We start from the raw sequence: 20778 nt of genomic DNA, 5'->3' as shown, positions 1-20778 counted from the left end.
CCCGGGTGGCCCACCGTGTAGGAAGCGAGGGCGCATTCTGAAGTCTGAGTACGATGTCTATGTCCATACAAGGTGTTTAGTCCTCGGCTTACTGCCACAAACCCTCTTTCTTGGTACCGATGACTAAGGTAAGAATACCCATGCAGTAGTTATTGGGGACCGCTGCGGAAGAATCCATGTGTCGGGTCAAGCTTCCGAATCGAGCAAGGCAGTGGCTCGGATCAGATAAAGTAAGCTCGGCAAACAAGGTAAACCCCGAGGCCTAAAGAGGTTTAGTCGCCGTCAATCTATAGCCCGGGCCGCCCAAGGAAATCCATCCTACTCGGCAACAATCTTAGAGAATCTTAATCGCCAAAAAGCAAAGCAAAGCTTTTCCGGCCCAGCCCCACCCACTCCTCGTGAAGGTTTTCTTTGTCTCTCTCGCTTCTGCTGTCTTCTATCTTGCTTCGCTTTGAAAAATACCAGTATCGATGTCTCGTGTTTGGTAACCGGATTACTGGTTTCGGGGCGGGTGGGTGACTTGGGCCAAATGCAGACACCTCCTCGTCTTGGTAGCTAGACGGGGCTTCAATCGTTGTTCATAAGACTCCAACATTCCTCTCTGCACAGTACCTCTTTGCTCGACACACCCGGTTTCTGCTTAGATTCTTACTTTATTGTGTCTTCTATTTTCCTGTCATTTCTTCTGTTAGTGACACCTTCCCTCATTGCGACCAAAGACCAAGTCAGTGAAGCCAATCAACGCAAGTCACCATGATCGACGTGTTTGCAGTGCAGGTGTTCTTCATCGTCTTCCGCGAGTGCCTGGAAGCCGTGATCGTCGTGTCGGTCCTGCTGTCCTTCCTGAAACAATGCCTGGGCCAACCGGGCATGGACCTGGAGATTCATCGGCGACTGCGCAAGCAGGTTTGGTGGGGATCCCTCTGCGGGGTGGTGGTTTGCCTGATCATCGGGGGTATTTTCATCGGCATCTTCTACGGGCTGGGAAGCGACATCTGGTCCAACTCGGAGGATCTGTGGGAGGGAATCTTCTACGTGATCGCGACGGTGATCGTGACGGTGATGGGGCTGGCGCTGCTGAGGATCAACAAGACGAAGCAAAAGTGGCGAGTCAAGATCGCGCAGGCGCTGATCGCCAAAAGCGAGGGCCGCACCCGCTGGCTGCGCGGCGACTGGGCTCGTCGGTATGCCATGTTCATCCTTCCTTTCATCACCACAATGCGTGAAGGAGTTGAGGCGGTCGTCTTCGTCGGCGGCGTCTCGCTGGGCTACCCCGCTACCGCGTTCCCCCTGCCCGTGGTCACGGGTCTCCTCGCCGGGCTCCTGGCTGGGTGGTGTATCTACCGCGGTGGTAACGTCATGTCTATCCGTATCTTTCTCATCGCCTCTACCTGCGTCCTCTACCTGATCGCCGCCGGTATGTTCTCCAAGGCCGTCTGGAGTCTGCAGTTCAACGCCTTCCAGGTCAAAGTCGGCAGCGACGTGGCTGAGGAAGGCTCCGGGCCCGGCTCCTACAACATCGCGGAGACCGTGTGGCATGTCAACTGCTGCAACCCGGAGATCGACAACGGGTGGGACGTGTTCCAGGCGATCCTGGGCTGGCAGAATACCGGCACCTACGGGTCGGTGATCAGCTATAATCTCTACTGGGTGTTCATTATGGTGTGTGTCTCGTGGCTGATGTATGAGGAACGGAAGGGCCAGAGGACGCTCGTGCACCGGTACTGGAGCTTCCTTGCCCGCGTCCCTGGATTGAAGAGCTATGCGGCTGGCAAGTTGTTGGAGATGGAGGACTCGAAGGAGCAGGACCTGGTCCGACAGGTGCAGGCCTCGATGTTTGTGGACGACGTGGTGCAGACTGTTGTGGAACCAACTAAGTAAGAACAACAGAGACGAACCCTGGAGATTTGTCGCGGTTGGCAGGAAGCAGGGAAGGCGAGGACTCGTTGTGTAGTTTCTGAGTGATAGTGACAATACAAGCATGATACCAGCATTGCAGTCTGAATTTCCGTAGTTGGGGGTGGTTTAGAGGCTAGGACCAGATGCGACATCCGAGCGATCCTGCTGGTGGCGAGGACGGCCTTGTTCACGACTGTGGATGAGTGATAAATTCACCTACGCGAGGTTATCATGGCACTGAGAGGCAATGGGTGACAAGTGGGCGGTGAGCAGCCCAGCCAACGAGGCCTCCGGGCAACCACCAGCTCCCTCGAGGTCGTCTTCATTACTGTCGCGTAGCATACAAGGGCACATAACCTACCACCTCGCTTACGCAAATCGACCTTCGTGTTTGGTGAACATCACAGACTAGATGGCGAGATATATCGAGGCAGCCTTGCCCACTGGCCCGCTCGCGTGTCATGCCTTGAAAGAGCCTGTTGCGGTAGGCCCGTTTCATCCAAACATTGGACGTATATATTTTCGCACTCACTAGGTCGAGGGCTAAAAGTCCCCGAAAAAACACCGAGCCCATGAAATACCCAATGTTCCGTTCAGTGGAAGGGAGTTGGAGTTGAGAGCCTTTTTCCTGCGCGCGCCAAGGCCCCCAGAGAGGAAGCAATTACGAGAGCGAAGCAATATAGACTCTACCAGACCTTCTCATTTTGAGAAGCTATCATCCGACTCCCATATTTTCTAGGCGCCCCAGATATTTCCAAGTTGACAGGGCATACTTCCGTGGACGATATCCGCGCTAGACCAATCTGCGTTAGACCCCTGCTTCGATATTCACAATCCAAAAACCGATCTTTCACATAATTAATATCCTAAAGAGAATTCGATCCTGCCCCAGTAGGTAGTGATACAGAGAATATAATAATACCAGTAGACACATAAGGCTGAACATGCTGTGTTTGGTATAGCGGCACGATTCTATTCCGATATCCTCCGCCTGGCGGATCGAATGGCTATGGCGAGGTCCCAGGGGAAAATAACCCGATCGGGCGACGGGGTCTCGACCAAGTAGATGTGAGGCAGACTAAAGTCTTCTAATCGCCGAGCTTAGCGAGCTTGGCGAGCTTGGCAAAATATTGCCGACAGACGATATCTGATCCGTCGGGATCAGATAATCTCCCCGCTCATACCAGTTCAAACCCCTTCCTGTCACATGCCATCCGGAGGGTTTGCCATGGACTTTCCATGGATCCTTAAGAAAGTCTCCGCACGTCGAGGACTAACCTGCGGACTGGTTAATCCTTTAAGCGTCAGCGGGAAAGTCTAAGCGAGGATGCAGTCTCTTATCAATCAGTCGTAGAGTGGAGTGGGAAACAGCCCGAATACGCCCTCGATGGTAAATTTGCAAATGACAGAAGTGATCCCGCTACCTCGCAGGGCGCGAGGGGAAGGATATAACCCATCACATCGGGCTGATTTTTTCTTCCCGTTCTCATCGTCTCCTCTCTGAAGCGAGCTCTTTTCTTCGCATCGGGCCGCCGACAATGTGGCCACTGGCGTTCTTCTTTCTGTCGCTGCCAGCCTTAGGGCAGGCGAAAACCGTCACATATGACTTCAATCTCACTTGGGTCAATGCGAGTCCTGATGGCTTGGCCGAGCGCAAGGTTATCGGAGTCAACGGGCAATGGCCGCTTCCCGTGATCGAGGTCGACAAGGGAGACCGGCTGGTGGTGAACATGTACAACGAGCTGGAGACACACAATTCCTCCATCCACTTCCATGGCCTCTATCAGAACGGGACGACCTCCATGGACGGTCCCTCTATGTTGAATCAGTGTCCAGTGGTCCCCGGGGCCAGCATCACATATAACTTCACAGTGGAGCAGAATGGCACCTACTGGTACCACTGCCACACGGACTGGTGTTATCCAGATGGCTACCGCCAGGCGCTGATTGTCCATGACAACACCCCTCCTTTCAAGTACGATGAGGAGTATACTATCACAATGAGCGACTGGTACCACAAGCTGACGGAGGATATCCGCCCGGAGTTCCTCTCGTTGTATAATCCCACCGGAGCAGAACCGATCCCGCAGGCGTTTCTGGTCAACGACACGATGAACTCCAAGTTTCCGGTCGAGGCGGGAAAGACGTACATGCTGCGCCTGATTAACATCGGGGCCTTTGTGTCTCAATACTTCTATATCGAAGACCACACCATGCGCATTGTGGAGATCGACGGGATCTATGTCGACGAGACCGAGGCTGAGGTACTGTACATCGCAGTGGGTCAGCGGTACTCGGTTCTCGTTACGATGATGAACTCCACTGAGAAGAACTACCCTATGGTGACTATAGCCGACTCCGTCCTGCTCGACACCGTGCCATCGGATTTAGTCTTGAACCAGACCAACTGGCTCGAGTACAACACCCAGGCCGAGTACGCCGAGGCGACTCTCAGCATTAATGTCTCCTCCGAGCTGGAAGCCTTTGACGATATGAGTCTGGTTCCGTCCGATCGGGCGGCTTTGCTCCCGGAGCCCGACATCCAGGTCAAGCTGACCGTTCTGATGGACAACCTGATCAACGGAAAGGGGTACGCATTCCTAAATGATATCAGCTACACTTCGCCCAAGGTGCCCACCTTATACACTGTGATGTCTGCAGGCGATCTAGCGACCAACGCAACCGTATATGGCGAATACACCCACCCAGTGGTCTTAGACCACAACGCTGTGGTTGAGATCGTCCTAGAGAACCAAGACACAGGCTCCCATCCATTCCACCTACACGGCCACGCCTTCCAGCTGGTGACGCGCTATCCGGCCTATGGAGCAGACTTCTACGACTACTCGGCCGGCACGACCTTCGCTACGTACGATAGCTCCAACACAACGCTGACCGACAGCTTCCCGGCGTACCCGGCCCGCCGGGACACGCTCGTACTCCCGCCCGGCGGGTACTTCGTCATCCGGTTTGTTGCCGATAACCCGGGGGTTTGGTTCTTCCACTGCCACATCGACTGGCACCTGGCCCAGGGCCTGGCCATGACTTTTGTGGAAGCCCCCGCCTTGGTCCAGGAGCGACTGACTATTCCCGCCGACCACTGGGAGGTCTGCCGCGCGGCTGGCGTGCCCGACGAGGGCAATGCGGCGGCGAACACGGTCGACTACCTTGATCTGACCGGCCAGAACGCCCAGCCCGCCTGGCTGCCTGCCGGATTTACGGCGCGCGGCATCATCGCTCTCGTCTTCTCCTGCGTGTCGGCTGTCGTAGGCATGGGCTTTATCACGATGTATGGTCTCTCAGATTTGAAGTTCACGGAGACGGAGCTGGGGATGGGCGAGCTGGCGGTCACGGACGAGGTGGCGATGACTGAATTCAGAGAGGAGCCTGTCACGGCTTACCGGGATTGAAAGAGGGCAGGTGTGCTGTACTGTATAGATCATGCTATAGATTCTCATGCTTTCAGTTGTTTCGCAGGCGTTCAAATACTGATGAATGAAAGATTGTGTCTTGTTTATGCTCGTAGGTTTGAGTATCTTTTATATAACCTCTTCGTCCTCAATGCTTCTCTCTTCATCGAGCAACGGCTGTCATCTCTTTGCTGCTCCGAAGTCGATAGTTCTTAACGGACGACAAAGCGGACAAGGTTTTTCTGTCTGAATAACTTGTCTGAGAGCCTAGTGAGTTTCTTAGCCACATAGGTAACAAAAAACAATGGTATAGTCCAAATATTGGGAGAATCTGATTAGGTGTTGAAACGAAAGGAAAGATTTCAGGAGGGCGGGTGTGCAAATACTTTCTGCCTACAATTTTACCGCGCGTAGTGAAACAAACCAAATAGAAACAACCCCTGGTTAATAAGCGGCAGTCAGCACTGTGCAGCTTTCTGGTAGTCACCACCAACTTGGAAATCCTTTCTCCTCCCGAACTCCTTCCACATCTTATCCATTAACAAAGATGCAACTCTTCACCTGCGGTGAGAACAGCGACGGCTCTCTCGGGGAGCCACGAGCTTGTCGGAGACGGAACGTTGCCTTTCATCATCGCGAGCATCCCGACCTGGGCCTGGAGTACACCCCGCATTGTCCTCTGTGGGTTCTGCGACCGAAGAAAGTCCTCGAAGGAAAAGGGATTCGCCCCATCAACTGCGATACCGGCTCCACCTTTTTCGACGTGGACGGAGACCTCAGACACTTTGGGTGGGGGTCTCTATCCAAATTTCAGCGAGCGGGGGTAATGGAGGCGGGCACGGAGAACCTCATCCATATCATCCGACTTGCAGACGGGTCGCTTTCCTGCTCAGAGATGGGAGTCTTCTAACCGCCAGGAAGTCCGGCTCCCGCAGGATTGATGGCAAAGGCATCAAGCACATTGCTGCAAGACGAGTCGGCGACTGGAACCCGGATTAGGTCTCCGGAGCGGTAACGATGGTCTTTGCAAATGATCGGAAAACAGTTCTCTCGTGGGATTCATGGCAGCACATGTGCTCCAATCTGGAGAATCCCATCGGCAACCCCCCTCCAATCCACGCCGCTACCTTTGCCTCTCCCGTGATCCAGTTGACATCGGAATTTGCCGCGCTCACGGAGGCAGGCGAAGTCTTCCAATGGGGAGACGAGCTTCTGGAACAACCACCCGCTGTCCCCGACGATGACGAAGGATTTGGGCAAGCTGAATTTGCGGCCCGTATTTTGAACGGGCCTATTACCTCGTGGCCTGCTAGACCCCGAGACGGCTCGACTACAAGCCGCACAAACTGCCCCTTCCGCCCATCAAAGAGCCATCTACGGGTCGCGCTTATGCTACTGCGATCACACACACTGGCGACCTTTATGTGATGGGTTCGAAACGCGGGCATTGCCGGACATCAAAGATGCCAATCCCAGGAAGGCTCTCGAGTTTCAACCCGCGACCATTCCTCCTGACAAGCTTGCAAAGACACATAGTCTGCGAATGAAGCATGCAGCTGCGGGTGGCCGGCATGTCGTAGCTGTCGCCACTGACGGATCTTTGTGGTCGGCTGGCGATGGGCTTTCTGGCCAGTTGGGCATTGGGGTCAGACAGTTCGGGCTATGTACCGCGGATGGCGTGGTTGACATGGGGGCCAATGAGACCGAGGAGAAATTTGCTGTCAAGTGGGAGAGAATGGAGGTAGAAGCCCTCCGGGATCGAGAATGCGTGGCGGTGTTTGCGAATGAGCAGCAAACCTTCAACTTCACTCGGAATCCGGACTAGAGCTTGTGTAGCACCTCTTTGTAATATCAATATCCCCGAATCAGTCTTTGTTGCTTTCGTTCGAGCACTCCTTTTCTCCATCTCATTGATAAAAGATCCTTCCTTCGAGACCCACTTCGTCGACGATTAAGCTGCGTAGTTGAAGCGAACGAGTGACCTTGCTGCCACATCAGGCGTGGTGGATATTTAGTGTTGTTTTGGGAATGTGAAGAGTCGATCGAGGTATAGATGAAATTATTCATGACGCGAAAAAGAAAAAAACATACAACAGAAGGGATTCGCTGGTGGTCACCCACCCAACTACTAACCTCCCGGCGTGTGGCTTAAGTACGGCTGAGCGGACGGGAAGCCCTGTTTTCCACACCCTGTGGTCGTATGTGCTAAACTTATTCCCGAGCTGAAATATATACTCAAAATAGAAAGACGGTTGACGAAGCCAGACCAAGCTACGGAAGCAGGCTCAAAGCTTGTTCGCTGTCATGTCGGGCCAGACTGACGGCCGCGACCGCGACCGCTGTCTGAGAATTGTTGACGCGGTTCCTGCCTCAGGCAACCACAGCAAAGTGACTATAAGATCAGAGTAATAGTATCATCCCAAAGGTGCGCGATTTTCCGGTTACGGAATTATGATTACTGATCATGTATCCAAAACTCCCCACACACCCTCCCACTGCGCGCCAGGGATTCGGTAGTTGCCGCGGTCTGGAGGTCCATTAATAGTTCCAATATTAGAAGCGATCCTTATCGCGCCAAAGTATATTTAGACCCCCTCAACAGACTTAGTGCCGAGATTATAATCCCAGCTTCTCAACTCTTCTCTAGTGTCCAACTCCCACAAATTCAAAAGAGCAGCAAGCCACGATAAACGCACGAAAAAAAAACAAAAACAGAGAAATAAAAAAAATTCAACCAACCAAGATGACCCCTCCCCCGGCCTACGAATACACATTCTTCCGCATCCCCAAAGATGATACCCTGAGGGCCTCCACCCAGAAATACCAACAGCTCCGCCTGCGCGCCCTGTCCGTCGCCCCGGCCTCATTCTCCTCGACCTACGAGATCGAAGCCGCCATCCCGGAAGACGGATGGGTGAGCCGCCTCGCCTTGGAGGGGAAGGAGACGTTCATCTGTGCGGCGACCCCTAGCACTGGGAATCGTGATCCATCAAGTACACAAGAAGGGGGAGACCAAAATATCTGGGTGGGCCAGTTAACCTTGCGCGCTCTGAGTCCCGAGACATTTATCCTGCCTGAAGAGTCGGGGCAGAAGAGACCTACCCTCCTCACTGCAGAGCCAGGGCAGGAGGGGGAGGAACTCTGGCAGATGCTCAGCCTGTTCACCCTCCCGGATCATCGTGGGTGTGGACTCGGGAAAAGACTGTGTCAGGAGGCGTTGAAGTACCTGGCTTCGTATCGGTCGTTCCCGTCGAAGGTGTGGGTGCGGTTGATGGTCAAACCCGAGAATCAGGCGACCGTGGGCTTATATCGGGGTTTGGGGTTTGGGGTGTCGGGCAAATGTACGCTGGCCGAGGCTCTGGTGGCCAACGGGGATGCGGAGCTGTTGCCGGCGGATGTGAGTGGGGAGGAGTATAGTTCGCGGAGTGGGTTGATTATGATGTCGGAGTTTAGTCGGTAGAGGTTACCTACTTAGTATGCATTAGCATCAGTAGAGAGAATAGCATAGGCGTGTTTGGTTGATTTGGCTTATAGACAAACACATTCTGGATGAAGCGTAGGCTTGAAATACAATCTTAAAGCCTCTATCAGTTAATGTCTTATACATGACGGCACAACTATTACTTGCTTTCTGTGGTGGGGGGAGGCATTCTACTTGTATGGGAGATAGTGCCTACTGCATAATTCGATTTGCGCTTCTTGCTTGCCTCAATGCCTACTAGGTATTTTTTGCAGGGAAGGAGGAGCGAAGAAATCAATAACGGGCACTAGATTCAGTCTACCAGCCCTCCATATCCTAAATCTGCGTCGCCACTAGAATAAAAAAAAAGAAAAAAAAAGAGAGAAAGCAGTGAGAAAAAAGAGCGAAAAGCAGTGAGAGAAAAAGCAGACCAGTCAGGATAATCAAACCAAAGTCACAACTTCCTTACGATCACCAGATACTCTCTGAAAATCAGCCTTCCACCTCCCCTCGCCGCAATCATCTCCCTGCACCGTGTTCAGCGTGAAATATCCGACCCTCCGACAACTCACATTATCACCAGGAACACACCTCAGCACGAGTCCACTCCACTGTCTCAGCCACTCATCCTCTACCAGCACTGCCAACCGCAAAGTTGATGGTTCTTCTTCATCCTCACCATCCCATTCTACCTCAACCCAATACCTCTCACCCTCCAACCCCGTCACCTTTACCCTGTCTCCTCCACCACAGACCGATTGCGCGTCAAGCACAAATGTCCTCAAACTGAGCCTGATGATCTCTCCCTCTGGTGAGTCTCGATGATATCCCACCTTTTCAGCCAGACACCGCTGCTCATCCCTTACCCCCAATTCCTGCGGGGAAAGCACTCTTCTTCCTTGAACAGACGCCCAACTCCAACTGGGCATGCCACCGTCTTTCTTTCCACAAGCACTTTCACTAACACCTGCACCACCAACCCTCCAGCCGAGCGACAAAGGCATCGATCCCCAGAAATGTCCCGCCAGATACTCTGCTGCCTCCTCCCGTTTTGCAATATCCCCCTCGTCCTCGACTTCAGAGATCCGTATGGCTTTCATCCGTTTCCCCACTTCGCCGGCCACCCATTCCAAACCCGCCAACTTCTTCTCCGAGTCCATCCTTCCTCCTGCATCAGCAAAGGTAGCAGTGTGCTCGTCCACAACCCTATACCAAAGGCTCAGCAGGGTGGACCAGTCCGCATCAGTAGGGATAGAGGTGTCCCGATGGGGGAAGCGGTCCGCTCCCGTCAAAAGGGAAGGCGGGAGATAAGGGAGAATACCACTGGGAAAAGTCTCACTAGCGGGGGTGAGGCAGGTGCATTCCCAGAAGACTTCTGCAGCGGAGGAGAAAATCGTCAGCAGGCGGGGAGTGGCGAGGCGATCTTGGATTGATACGGAGGAGTTGCGCTGGTGGTGTAGGGTTTGCGCGAGGTATGTCCAGGGGATGATGGTGAGGTCTGAGCTTGGGGAGTGATCACCATCATCTTTATTGTTGCTTATGAAACCCTCGTTCATAACTCCAGTCACATTGGTGACCTGGAAGGGGAGGCGCTGGACGTGCGAGGTTGCTGGGAAATTACTGAAGACGCTTTGCGCGGGATCTTCGGATGTGGACACCGCAACGGTGAGGGCAGCGTTGGAGTAGAGACGAAGCTTCTCGTGCTCGACGTTGCTCTGATCAAGCTGATCCGCTGGTCGACGGCACAATTGCTCAATCCACACGTAGTTGATTCCAATCGAAAGCAGGAGAGTGATGACTTCGCTGATCGCTGCTGGAAGATCAGGAATGCGCACGCCAGTGGTGCGCAAAGCTTCCACAGTAGAGAACCATTCCCCTTTCTCTGTCGTGGAGGAATCAAAGCTTAGCACCGCGTACGGTCTCTTGAGTCCGGTCTCGACTGAAGTGATAAAGCGGACGTTATCACCACCCGATGTCTCCAAGAGCTGCGATGGGTAGTACTCTGGTTGGGAGATCCGAGCACAAGCGTGCTCAATCTGGCAGCGCTTCATCCAGTTCTCCACCGCAGTGCTAGCATCGCGCATCCGAGCGGCAGGGTCCCTAAGGCAGGGGACGGGATTGAATGGGATGGTGGCGCTTGGGATGGCTATCAGAATGTAGCAGAATGGGGTGCCTTCTTGAGGCTGCGGGTCGTCCCTCTGGTGATCTAGGATCACCTGGGTGTAGCCCTGGCTGACATAGATGCGATAGCCCCAGCTCCCGTCAAGGGAGTCGCAATGCTGGTATCGATCGTGCAGTATAGGCTGGCAGATGTAGCAGCCGCTGCTGGCTGCCGCGGCCAAGGAGGCAGCATCGGGATGATGGGGGCCGCTCCAGGTGGAGCAGTGGAAGATCCGGTCACAGTATCTGCAGAGCATCTTGTCTGATGATTCGCACTCAGAAGACTTGATAAAGAGGAGTGGGAGGGAGATTGCTGTGGATAACAAGCTGTTTAAATAGAACCTCTGAGGGCGATGATGCAAGTAGGTGCAGCCAATCACAGGCCTCCTACAACGGTCCATTCTGGTTGGCTGCAGGAGGTCGACTGGGCTGCAGCCCTAATCTGATCCTCGGCCCTCTCGCCCGTCCGGTCTGCAACCACAAATAAGAAATCGCGGTCTCGAGAAGGCAGGCGATTGGCAGTCTCTTCTTCCATTTGTTCCGATGGCAACTGTTGTGCAGGCGGCTGCAGACCATCCGAGGGGCCACGGGACGCCTTGTCCCACCACCATGTTCCATTCAGTCGTGCCTGTACCCTCCGAGACTGCGGGGATGTGGCCACCAGCATGATGGAGAGAGGTACAGAGTACATCATCGAGTCAGTTTTGAGTTGTGAGCAGCTGCATCCATGCGTTTGGGGGCGGCTTTAACCCCCAAAGTATACGAGTTTTGTGCGACAGAAGCGAAGTACGGCTGTGAGCCCGCGATCCTGAATGGTCATGTCAAGCAACGCCAAATGCTTACGTTGGATTAGTTTCTCTCCGCCAGGAACACTATTCCCACAGTGATGGACAAGAATATGAAGTGGTCGAGTATGTCTGTGGAGCGGAGTGGGAGATTCGCGGGTATAAAAGGACGCTTGTCGTCTGCGATTCTTGAGGTATCCATCCCCAGAGCAGCAAGTCAGCCTATCGAGCGCATCGTTAGTCCAAATTGCAATAAAGCAGAATCGCCACCATGAAAGCAAGCATCATCTCTCTCTCCCTTCTCGGTCTTCTGTGTGCCGGAGTTGGCCTCGCCGTCCCGGTCGACGACGTTGCGGATGCGCCGGCTGAGGTAGATGGAGATGCCTCCATCCAGGAGATCCTGCGAGGGGCAAGTCAGCTTTAACTCTGTAAAGAAGCATTGCTGACACAGACACAAAGACCTGCAGCAGCGTGACGCAGCAGTGCACTGCGCAGAAGCGCCCGGGAAGCGTCTATCACGCTCCGTGCCCCAACAACCACCGCGTGAGTTTCTTTCTCATTTCGCAAAAGAAGATGTATTAACCAGAACTAGTGTGGGGCGAGACATACTTGCAACCTCGACACCATCCGGCTCACAGCTGTCTGTAGCTGAGCAGTTGTCGTGGTCAGCTTCTCCTCGAGCTTGGAGGATTTGAAGGGGTCAGGTTGTGTCGGCCGGGAAGATGCTCGGGGTTTGATTGAGCAGGAGAAAGAACGGAAAGCTCCGCTACGGTTGGTTCATTCAACATGAGTCTGCTGTTTCGCTTGTTGTGTATCTGTTGACTTAAAGCCATTGGATCCACATCGTACCATCTCGTAGATTCTGCACGTCGTCCCAGGCGATCTTTATCGCCTCTAGGCTGTTCTGCTTACCACATGATGCCCATTGGACCGTTGTAACTGCCGGATGGGGCTCTGATTCGTTCCCAGATGGGTCTTGCTGACATGATCGCGAACCTGTCTATAGGACCCTATGATACACAGTTCTTGACATCATGTCTCAGGTAAAAGCATGATTGAGCACCTTGTCAGTTAATATGCGTAGAGCAATAGTTAGTCTGATTTGGTCAGTTCTCCACAACAGGTGAGACACTCTAAGGACCCTGGCTGCAAATGAGTAGAAGGTGATAGGGTGGCTTGCTAGTATCATCTGTCAATGGCATCTGAAACATTGTGAGAACCTTGGTGGATTAATATGGCACTACTCCACTTTGCAATCTTCTGACCTAGAGCTGGATTTGTAATGAAGGGTGTAGAAGATGACAACCCTGGTGGGACTTGCGACATATAAAAGGGCAGTAAGGTATCATCTTTTCTCTCATCATTCCATCAGCAACGCTCAGTCCCGCGCCACCGAGCTCAAGGGCCGCGCCCTCATCAGCCAGGGCGACGCCTTCATCCTGGCTCCTGCAGGTGAACATGGGATCAAATTCACCGGTGGGAATGGTTCTCTGGGCATCCAGAACGGTGATGTCGGTGAGTTTTGCACATTATCACTCCCTTCTCGCCTCTTCGTGTATTGACCAAGGAAATCAGTCGACGTTGGCACCGACGGCCATGTCGACCTCAAGAGCACCGACGGCATCGCCGCCGGAGGTCTGACCCAGGGCTTCACCACGGGCAGCGACAACGCCCTTGAATGGAGCCAGGGTCAGTTCTTCGCCTGTCCTCACGTGTCTCTGTACGCCGCGGGTCCGCCCACCTACATGATCTACGCCACCCGCTCCGGTGCCGCGCTTCCTACCGACTGCATTGCGGTTGACCTTGCTAAGGTTGCTGTCTGAGCTTGCTGCCTGCAGACAAGGATGATGAAAATCGATGGAGGGCTATTGGGTTCTATAGATAGCTTAACCGATACACTCATTTACAATTGAAAATTTTATTCAACAGTCACTTTGCAGCTGCAGGGGATAACATGAAGCCAATGATCGTAGACTCAGAGAGCACAACTGTTCTACCCACAATTGTTGAGATGCTGTGTAATCACGGATATCCTATGGTCCTATGGTAACTGACAGGGAATATACGAGCAGCCAAGAGTGGGCGGAGAATGCCAAGAGAGGTTCCGAAGTCCCGGGACTACAGTCCAGGCTCTCGCCGTGACAAACTTGGCCGTATCTTCTCGCCAGAACCGGTACTATACACTGCCACAAGCGTCGTGCTGTGCATTCTTATTCCGGCCTAAAAATATCGTTGATCAGTATTCGAGTACGCGAAGATTATCTAATATCGAGCTCAGCCGCACCTTTTGTTCCCGACTTCGTATAGGGCCAGACCGTTGCGTTCCGCCAAGACGGTGGAACCCCGGGTCCTCAGCTCCGGAACCAGGGGGCCTCCTCGGATGATCTACAATATATCTTGACAGTATAGTCTTGACCAGTGGAACACTTCTCGGCGACGAAGGTCAAGTGAGGCAGTACGAGCGGATTCCACTCAGCACAGCCTTACATGCAGAGTGACTAGTTGTGTAGTCCATGGAAGTAGTAGGATCCACCACCGACTATAAAGTTCCCCACATCCCTCGCCCTACCTTCACGATCGTCCCCATCTCCCACAGCGACATAAATTGATACACCCACCACAAAGAATACCAGCACATCATGAAGCTTACCCCATATTTCCTCGCCGCCCTCCTCCCCGCCACCATCCTCGCCGCCCCGGAAGCAGAACCCGACCCCGTTGCGGACCCCGAGCCTGAGCCCGAGATCGAAGCCCGTCAGGCCACCACAGGTCCAGTCTCCTGCTCGATCTTCGGGCAAATCGTCAGCAAGAAGCTCCCCGCGCCCTGTGCGGTCAACGGGCCTACCTTCGCCAAGAACACTAGGGTCACCTTCACGTGTCAGATCCTGACCGACGAGTATGCTCCTGCTTCCTTAGGCCTTTCTTCATGAAAGCATTCATACTCATTGATAACCTAGGACGTGGATGAGAGTTGGACAATTCGGAGCTGGAAGCTCCTGGGTCCGACGGAATGATCCCGCTGTGCAGCCATGCTCTGGATTCGGTACGTTGCCTCTCCCTGTTTTGTTTTTGCCGAACCGGGGTTAATGTACGTGTGGAATAGCATCGGTAAAACTGCCCAAGTGTTAAAATCGGTAGAGCATGAGTGGATTTCTGGTGGATTGGCGGGGTTGGGTGTGGAACTCCTTTGCTTGGTTTCTTTCCCTTTTCCCTTCTGCTTATGATTCTTTTGTTTTCTCTATGTTGCTGTATCCGGTTGTTGTTTGAGTGCTTGATGTGTCACCTTCTGTCAATTTCTGGTTTGTAGGAAAGGGGAGGATACCTAGCATGCTCCTTCCTTGGGATGTTTAGGGTACATTTGGTGTTTGTTAATGTTCTGACCTCGACTTTAATGAGATACCAATCGCCATATCGAAGTTGTCCGAAGCGTAATTGACTGCAGAGAAAAGGTTCGAATTAGATTGCCAGGTCCTGCGGATACAACATCCGAGCCCGACGCCGTGGCAAGATATCCAAATGCGGGACTAAGATCAGGGACTAGATACGGGCCGGAACCGTATACCCCGGTCGCCCCTTGGTTCGTGGTGCTGCCGTCTTTGACAATGAAATGGTTCATGGGCTCGAGTTTTAAGGTTACGAGGAGGTGGCTGAGTCAGTTGCTGGAAGCGGTGTCAAAAGAAGGTCCATTCTATTCATACCACCAGGTGGGTCGTTATTGCTGGCTCAATAATACATTGCTGTGACTTTCCTGCGAGCGGAAGTGCTTATTCTTCTAGAATGGTCACATGATAAGATGACCCATTTGGAAAGGGCCTGACTAGAGTCACAAATGTGGAACATGTGTATGTGCTTAACAGAAACTTCTTATGACAAATCAGCCCCTGAGTATGAAGAGTCCGTTATCGGATCAAATAGCAAGGTATTTAAGTTGCAAGTCTCCTCATGCGCAGTATGACCCGCTCTATGATCGGTATATCGTAGAGCGGTCCGGAGTCATGCATGCCAAGGACAACGATCTTCGTGGTATGATGTCTGGAGAAACATCGCATGACTTCTCCTTACGACTCAGAATTGGAGGATTGCCATCGCAAGGCGAATGATTGTATCTGATGACTTGGTAATAATAGGAGCAACAAGCTCCTCGAAGTGAGGGTGGATGGTTAGTGCCTCCACCACGTGCACCAGGACATTGTCCAGCCATTCTTGCCTAAATGAATGCTCTTGTTTAGCTTATGACGACTTGAAAGCAGCGTGATTTGGGTCCTGATCATGCGGTCCTCCAGACCGCCAGCGACGAACAGGGATGGCGATGTTTCGATCCGGCCTATGCCACTCTCGTGCAGCTGTGTCTCCTGGGGTCTGGGATATAATACTACTTCAACAGCCGCCGCCATCACTGGCACTAATGATGGCTCTCAGTTGGCCATTTCCCTTCATCATCACTGTGTTCAAAGGATAAGTTGCTAGTCGATACACCTATACTACTGCACTATAAAAGAGGTTCAGTTTGGAAGAACATCAACAATGAAGATCAGTAAGTACTCTACTCACCTGGCAGTCAACTCTTCCTTCGAACCCTTCATCCCCCTCAACCCTCAACACCTGAGCCCCCTTCCTTCCTCCCATTTGGTTATCCCCCGCCATCCCACTAACACCCCGCAAACCGGAACAAGAAACCCTCCTCCCAACCCTCGCGCTGATAGCAGCCACCACGCAAGCCGCAACCCCCTCACCCCAAGACCACCCCCCAATATCCGTGACAACGCGCTACATCCTCTTCGGCAAGATCCTGACGACCGACACCTGCGTCGGGCTGACGCCGGACGGCGTGAAGGCGTACTGCGGCTACCTGCGGGCCATCCACAACTGCCCCTGCTCCGACCCCAACCCCGAGGGCAATATCGTGGTGGACTGCTCCATGACGCTGAATGTGTTCGGGGCGTGCAAGGGGATCTTCGTCTCGGATCAGGATGCGTGCTCGAATGATGGGGGGGTGTTTCGGTCGACGCTTTAGTTCCCTCTAGGGTTTTTTTGGCTTTTGGTAGGTGGTGTGGAATTGGTTGGGCCGGTCATCTACACAGGTATTTCTGGGAGGCGGGTGTCTTGGTTGGATGAAGGAAGATTGAGAAGCTTGTCGGTGATACTGATCAATTCTTGCACAAGGGTACAGCTCTGCATAGTCTATACATAGCTACTGCTTACCTAATCTTCAGTTGCATGCAGACGACATGCGGGGTAAAGCTCTGCGCGAGCTCGGTTAGAATGCGGGGAACCCCCGTATTGAGTCCTGATCGTCTGCCCCAGTGGAGAACATGATTTCATCTAATTCTCCATTCGGCTTGAATAGACGGGACTTCTTGTACCTCGAACGCACCGTAAGCTGCAGTATTAAGATACAGCAATACAGTATATCCTACAGCCCGAGGCATCATTCGTAGGATCGAGAGGCATAAATATCAGCTTCTCTTCTTCAACCACAATGACATTGAGCTCAATCACACCCTCTACCTCCTTGGAGAAGTCAATGCAACGATAAAATGCACCTCCCAGCCCTCACCACCTGGCTAAACACCGCCCTTGCCCTCTCCCTCTCCCCCCTCGTCGCCGCTAGAGCCACTCCTTCACCGCCACCCCCGGCCCCCGCCCTCTCCTTCCTCTACACCGCCTACGTAGAATGCACTGAGACCCTCATGCTCTCCCCGGGGCCCCACGGCACCCGCAAGGCCATTCCCATCGTCGGCGGCAATTTCACCGGCCCACGACTATCAGGTACGAATCCTCCACACTCCCCGCTTACCTCTTACCCCAGATCAGTCAACCACCTAACAACCTGAAGGCAAAATCCTCGATGTAGGCGCCGACTGGGGCCTCGTCGACCCCGCCACGGGCATCTTCTCCGCCGATACGCGGTACAACCTCCGCACCGACGATGGGGCGGACATCTTCATCCAGACGTCGGGGCCCAAGTCGCCGAGTGGGCAGCTGCATCTGCGCCTGGTGTTTGAGACGGGCAGTCGGAAGTATTATTGGTTGAATAATGTCGTCGGTAGGTATTATCTGTCTATTGGGAGGTGACAAGCTGGGCTGGAGTTGGGGCTCATTGTGCGTGGTGCGTGGTGAGATATTGCTAACAGGCTAACTAGCGATTGGGGTGCTTACGCATGCGGCGGATATCAATTCGACGTCCATCTTGAGGATTGATGCTTGGAATGTGAGTACATTTCTCTTCATCGGGTGGTGTGATCTTCATCAGGTGGAGTGGAGTTCGTGTAGATGCCAGTGCCCTGTGCTGATGTGAATTCTAGATGGCTTCCGATTGGAATTCGACGACGTTCTTGGATGCTTAAAGGCTGATGGCTCATGGATTAGTACCTGAGCTATAGTAGGTACATATCCGAAGAGGTATCAAAGATTAAGGGTAAAGGTGTGAACAAGGTTGTTAAACTAAAACTAGAAAGGGAAATACACTGGTTTAGCCTAGAGTTTTGTATATAGCAAGTCGACATAATGACAATCCACAACATGTCGACTTAGTCTATTCTCTAGCCATAAAAGTCAACCTGCATGTCTGCCCCTTAGGTCGCGCAGAGATTATCTGATCATCAATATCCATACACCCAGTCATATCAGCGGCCACCGTAGTGCGATACCTCGAATAGACCTCCCGCAGGAGGATCTTCATCTCCACTGTAGCGAGGCTGCAAGATATTAGCTTACGTTGACCCTCGAGAAGAAACGAAAAGAAAAGAGTCAAATGACATGAAAGCAAAGGAAGCGGTCGAGAGGGATGAGGAGGAATAGAAACAATCTCAGGCCACCTACTTTCTCCCGGTGCAGCCCCGCCCTCCAGTCCCGAACGCGAAGAACATCCGATTCCGCTCTGTTGCCCCGCTCTCGTCCATCCATCGGTCCGGATTGAATCGATCCGGTTCAGGAAAAACATCTTCATCGAAACGATGGACAGTATACGGCTGACAGCTGACGATCGTCCCCTCGGAGACAAAAGTCCCATCGATTGTCCGTCCGCCGCTGGGAACATACCGAGGGAATGACATCGGGATGGGCGGCGCACAGCGAAGTCCCTCCTTGATGACCGCGTCAAGGTATACCAGCTTATCGAGCGGTGTGTCCGGTGCCGTGGTACGCAGTTCCTCGTAGAGTTTGTCCTGGAATTCGCAGCTCTGTGGTCGGGACAACTCCCACATAAGAAAGCACAGTCCATCTCCTGTCGTGTCAATCCCCGCGGCCATGTGGTCTTTGCATTCAGCCGCTACTTGATCGTGACTCAGTGGAGAGTCCCTCCGATTGAGGCGGCCGAGAAGACTGTGGCCGTCTGGATGCTCTTGCGTTGTGATGCTCTGGACGTACGCATTAGTCTTGGGCGCGCGACGCGGCTTGACCCAGCTGGGGAAGTATGGGCTGAGTGTGGGGAGGTAGTGGTGAAGAAGGTTCTCTGCGCAGGTCAGTACTTTGTCGGATTGTGGCTGAGAAACATACTCTGCAGGCTATGGTGGTAGGTCAACTCCTCCATGATCTCGAAATCCTTCCCGTTGGTGAGAGAATCCAGCCCTCTTGGGCTGAACATGAAGTGCGTCACACAGTCAAGAGCGTAGCAATGGAGAAAAACCTGAAACTGTCAGCGCCAGCCTGACCTTGACTGAGGATACGTACATAAACATCTACACTCTTAGCCACAGTAGTGCATCTCGAAACAAAAGCCTGTGCGCGGTCGCGAATGGCCGATACGTGGCTCTCGCGCAGGATATTTGACATGGCATATCTATCGGCCAGTTCCCGCTTGCGCTGACTATGCTGCTAACTGTTAGCTTTCTTCCTCCTGGAATACGTGGTAACGGACCGAGTATTTATCCAGAGTCGAAAACATAGTTCTAGCAGGCATTAGCAAATACACCCCCCACACCAGACGAAGCAGCATACTTGACCCCAAACTGGCGGAACATGTCGTAGAATTCAGTCTTATCGTAGCCGCTCCCGCCCGATGCGTAGATCTCGCGGATGGCATCAAGAGTCGCAAATGACACCTCGTTCGGGGCTAAACGAACCACGGGTCCGAATTGCTTATGGAGTCGGTGAATGTACATGCGACGATTGGCGCTGAACTCATGGTACTTGATCGGTAGGCTCGTGAATATGGTGAGCCATGGGCCGGGTATTTTGGCAATGGGAGAATATAGCCGTTTGATAAGGAAGGAACATAGTATAAGAGCCGCTGCCACCCACGTTGACAACATCTTGGTAAATGCTTATACGAGGTTGAGCCATTCTTTGGTCAAGTCGCCAATACTTATAACTTTGATGTACATGCAGTACTGATATCGGCCAAGAGCGAGCTATCCTCAAGGGGAAACCATAAGAGATGCATTGATACGGGTACTAAGGGTTGCTATCGCGCGGGGTTCCGGGCTGATAAGATACGCAAGCAGCAAATGGTCATTGTCGGCCTGCTGAGGCATTGGACCAATGACTGACATGAAAGAGGCACCCTAGTTCGATCAAAGGTCTAGAAGACTCTTAAAAGGTCCTCCCGAAGCATTTGTCAAGTTTTGGCGCGCAACTATGTTTCGTTCTCCTGTCCGTCACAACTCAGCATAACCTGACCCAGGAAACCTCGCCATGATAGTTCAATCGGTCATCACCTCACTCTCACATCACCCTGGGGCTCTTTTCATATTTCCTGGGATGGTTAAGAGGATCTTCTTCCTTCTTGCGAGCGTGGCTCGACTCGCAACCCGTTACACCCACCAGGCTGGAACATACCACTGCCATCCCCAACGACGACTCTCGAATCATCCGCTTTGACCTCTCGGTTTGATATCTACGGATATACAAGGTTCACTATGTTGCCGAGCCTTCTACAAGTCACTCAATACGAGTCGGCCAAACAGGGGGAGTACACGGACTTGACCCTAGAGTGCGCTGGTATCGAGTTTCCCATCCACCGTGTCATCGTCTACCCGCAAGTCGCCGCCATCAAGGCTGCCTGTGAGAGGGGATTCAAGGTGAGTGCAGTCAGTCTCTATAATAGACGAGCTACGTTAACTCT

At 53.0% G+C, this 20778-nt stretch overlaps 11 protein-coding genes across 11 annotated transcripts; 9 read left to right on the top strand and 2 right to left on the bottom strand.

Moving 5' to 3' along the window:
• Positions 1-753: 753 nt before the first annotated feature.
• BO95DRAFT_370436 (FTR1 family protein) lies at positions 754-1881 on the top strand (the record flags this gene model as incomplete). Its single annotated transcript, XM_025582912.1, has 1 exon — positions 754-1881. One exon carries the CDS (start codon positions 754-756, stop codon positions 1879-1881), a length of 1128 nt encoding a protein of 375 aa, XP_025439150.1.
• Positions 1882-3437: 1556 nt separating this feature from the next.
• Positions 3438-5568, top strand: BO95DRAFT_503943 (ferro-O2-oxidoreductase; the record flags this gene model as incomplete). Its single annotated transcript, XM_025591104.1, has 1 exon — positions 3438-5568. The coding sequence occupies one exon, from the start codon at positions 3438-3440 to the stop codon at positions 5307-5309; it is 1872 nt and encodes a 623-aa protein (XP_025439149.1). The 3' UTR covers positions 5310-5568.
• Positions 5569-5856: 288 nt separating this feature from the next.
• On the top strand, positions 5857-6219 carry BO95DRAFT_466735 (uncharacterized protein; the record flags this gene model as incomplete). The annotated part of the gene is made up of 1 exon (XM_025589237.1): positions 5857-6219. The coding sequence occupies one exon, from the start codon at positions 5857-5859 to the stop codon at positions 6217-6219; it is 363 nt and encodes a 120-aa protein (XP_025439148.1).
• A 107-nt stretch (positions 6220-6326) lies between these two features.
• Positions 6327-7134, top strand: BO95DRAFT_466734 (uncharacterized protein; the record flags this gene model as incomplete). The annotated part of the gene is made up of 2 exons (XM_025589236.1): positions 6327-6585; positions 6623-7134. 2 exons carry the CDS (start codon positions 6327-6329, stop codon positions 7132-7134), a joined length of 771 nt encoding a protein of 256 aa, XP_025439147.1.
• A 655-nt stretch (positions 7135-7789) lies between these two features.
• On the top strand, positions 7790-8837 carry BO95DRAFT_445896 (GNAT family N-acetyltransferase). The gene has a single exon (XM_025587248.1). The coding sequence runs from the start codon at positions 8053-8055 to the stop codon at positions 8767-8769; it is 717 nt and encodes a 238-aa protein (XP_025439146.1). The 5' UTR covers positions 7790-8052; the 3' UTR covers positions 8770-8837.
• A 375-nt stretch (positions 8838-9212) lies between these two features.
• BO95DRAFT_503938 (putative HET domain protein) lies at positions 9213-11186 on the bottom strand (the record flags this gene model as incomplete). The annotated part of the gene is made up of 1 exon (XM_025591103.1): positions 9213-11186. One exon carries the CDS (start codon positions 11184-11186, stop codon positions 9213-9215), a length of 1974 nt encoding a protein of 657 aa, XP_025439145.1.
• A 1910-nt stretch (positions 11187-13096) lies between these two features.
• Positions 13097-13435, top strand: BO95DRAFT_347346 (uncharacterized protein; the record flags this gene model as incomplete). The annotated part of the gene is made up of 2 exons (XM_025581999.1): positions 13097-13229; positions 13290-13435. Coding segments are annotated over 2 exons (279 nt in total), but the record flags the coding sequence as incomplete, so codon positions are not given.
• A 918-nt stretch (positions 13436-14353) lies between these two features.
• BO95DRAFT_434758 (uncharacterized protein) lies at positions 14354-15814 on the top strand (the record flags this gene model as incomplete). Its single annotated transcript, XM_025585150.1, has 4 exons — positions 14354-14610; positions 14672-14757; positions 15111-15418; positions 15593-15814. 4 exons carry the CDS (start codon positions 14354-14356, stop codon positions 15812-15814), a joined length of 873 nt encoding a protein of 290 aa, XP_025439143.1.
• A 322-nt stretch (positions 15815-16136) lies between these two features.
• Positions 16137-16700, top strand: BO95DRAFT_484639 (uncharacterized protein; the record flags this gene model as incomplete). Its single annotated transcript, XM_025590360.1, has 2 exons — positions 16137-16248; positions 16273-16700. Exons 1-2 carry the CDS (start codon positions 16239-16241, stop codon positions 16698-16700), a joined length of 438 nt encoding a protein of 145 aa, XP_025439142.1. The 5' UTR covers positions 16137-16238.
• Positions 16701-17251: 551 nt separating this feature from the next.
• Positions 17252-17806, top strand: BO95DRAFT_503928 (DUF3237 domain-containing protein; the record flags this gene model as incomplete). The annotated part of the gene is made up of 2 exons (XM_025591102.1): positions 17252-17483; positions 17551-17806. 2 exons carry the CDS (start codon positions 17252-17254, stop codon positions 17787-17789), a joined length of 471 nt encoding a protein of 156 aa, XP_025439141.1. The 3' UTR covers positions 17790-17806.
• Positions 17807-18249: 443 nt separating this feature from the next.
• BO95DRAFT_396014 (cytochrome P450) lies at positions 18250-19966 on the bottom strand (the record flags this gene model as incomplete). The annotated part of the gene is made up of 6 exons (XM_025583734.1): positions 18250-18412; positions 18537-19167; positions 19212-19341; positions 19386-19526; positions 19573-19603; positions 19653-19966. 6 exons carry the CDS (start codon positions 19964-19966, stop codon positions 18250-18252), a joined length of 1410 nt encoding a protein of 469 aa, XP_025439140.1.
• Positions 19967-20778: the final 812 nt, after the last annotated feature.

Source organism: Aspergillus brunneoviolaceus (genome assembly GCF_003184695.1).
Source record: "Aspergillus brunneoviolaceus CBS 621.78 unplaced genomic scaffold BO95scaffold_63, whole genome shotgun sequence".
Classification (NCBI taxonomy): Eukaryota; Fungi; Ascomycota; class Eurotiomycetes; order Eurotiales; family Aspergillaceae; genus Aspergillus; species Aspergillus brunneoviolaceus.
Note: the sequence above shows the minus strand (reverse complement) of the source record. Positions and strands in the feature narration are given on the sequence as shown.

Bases quoted from the DNA above. Each gene is read 5' to 3' on its own strand.
- BO95DRAFT_445896 (XM_025587248.1), top strand. From the start codon at position 8,053: ATGACCCCTCCCCCGGCCTACGAATACACATTCTTCCGCATCCCCAAA.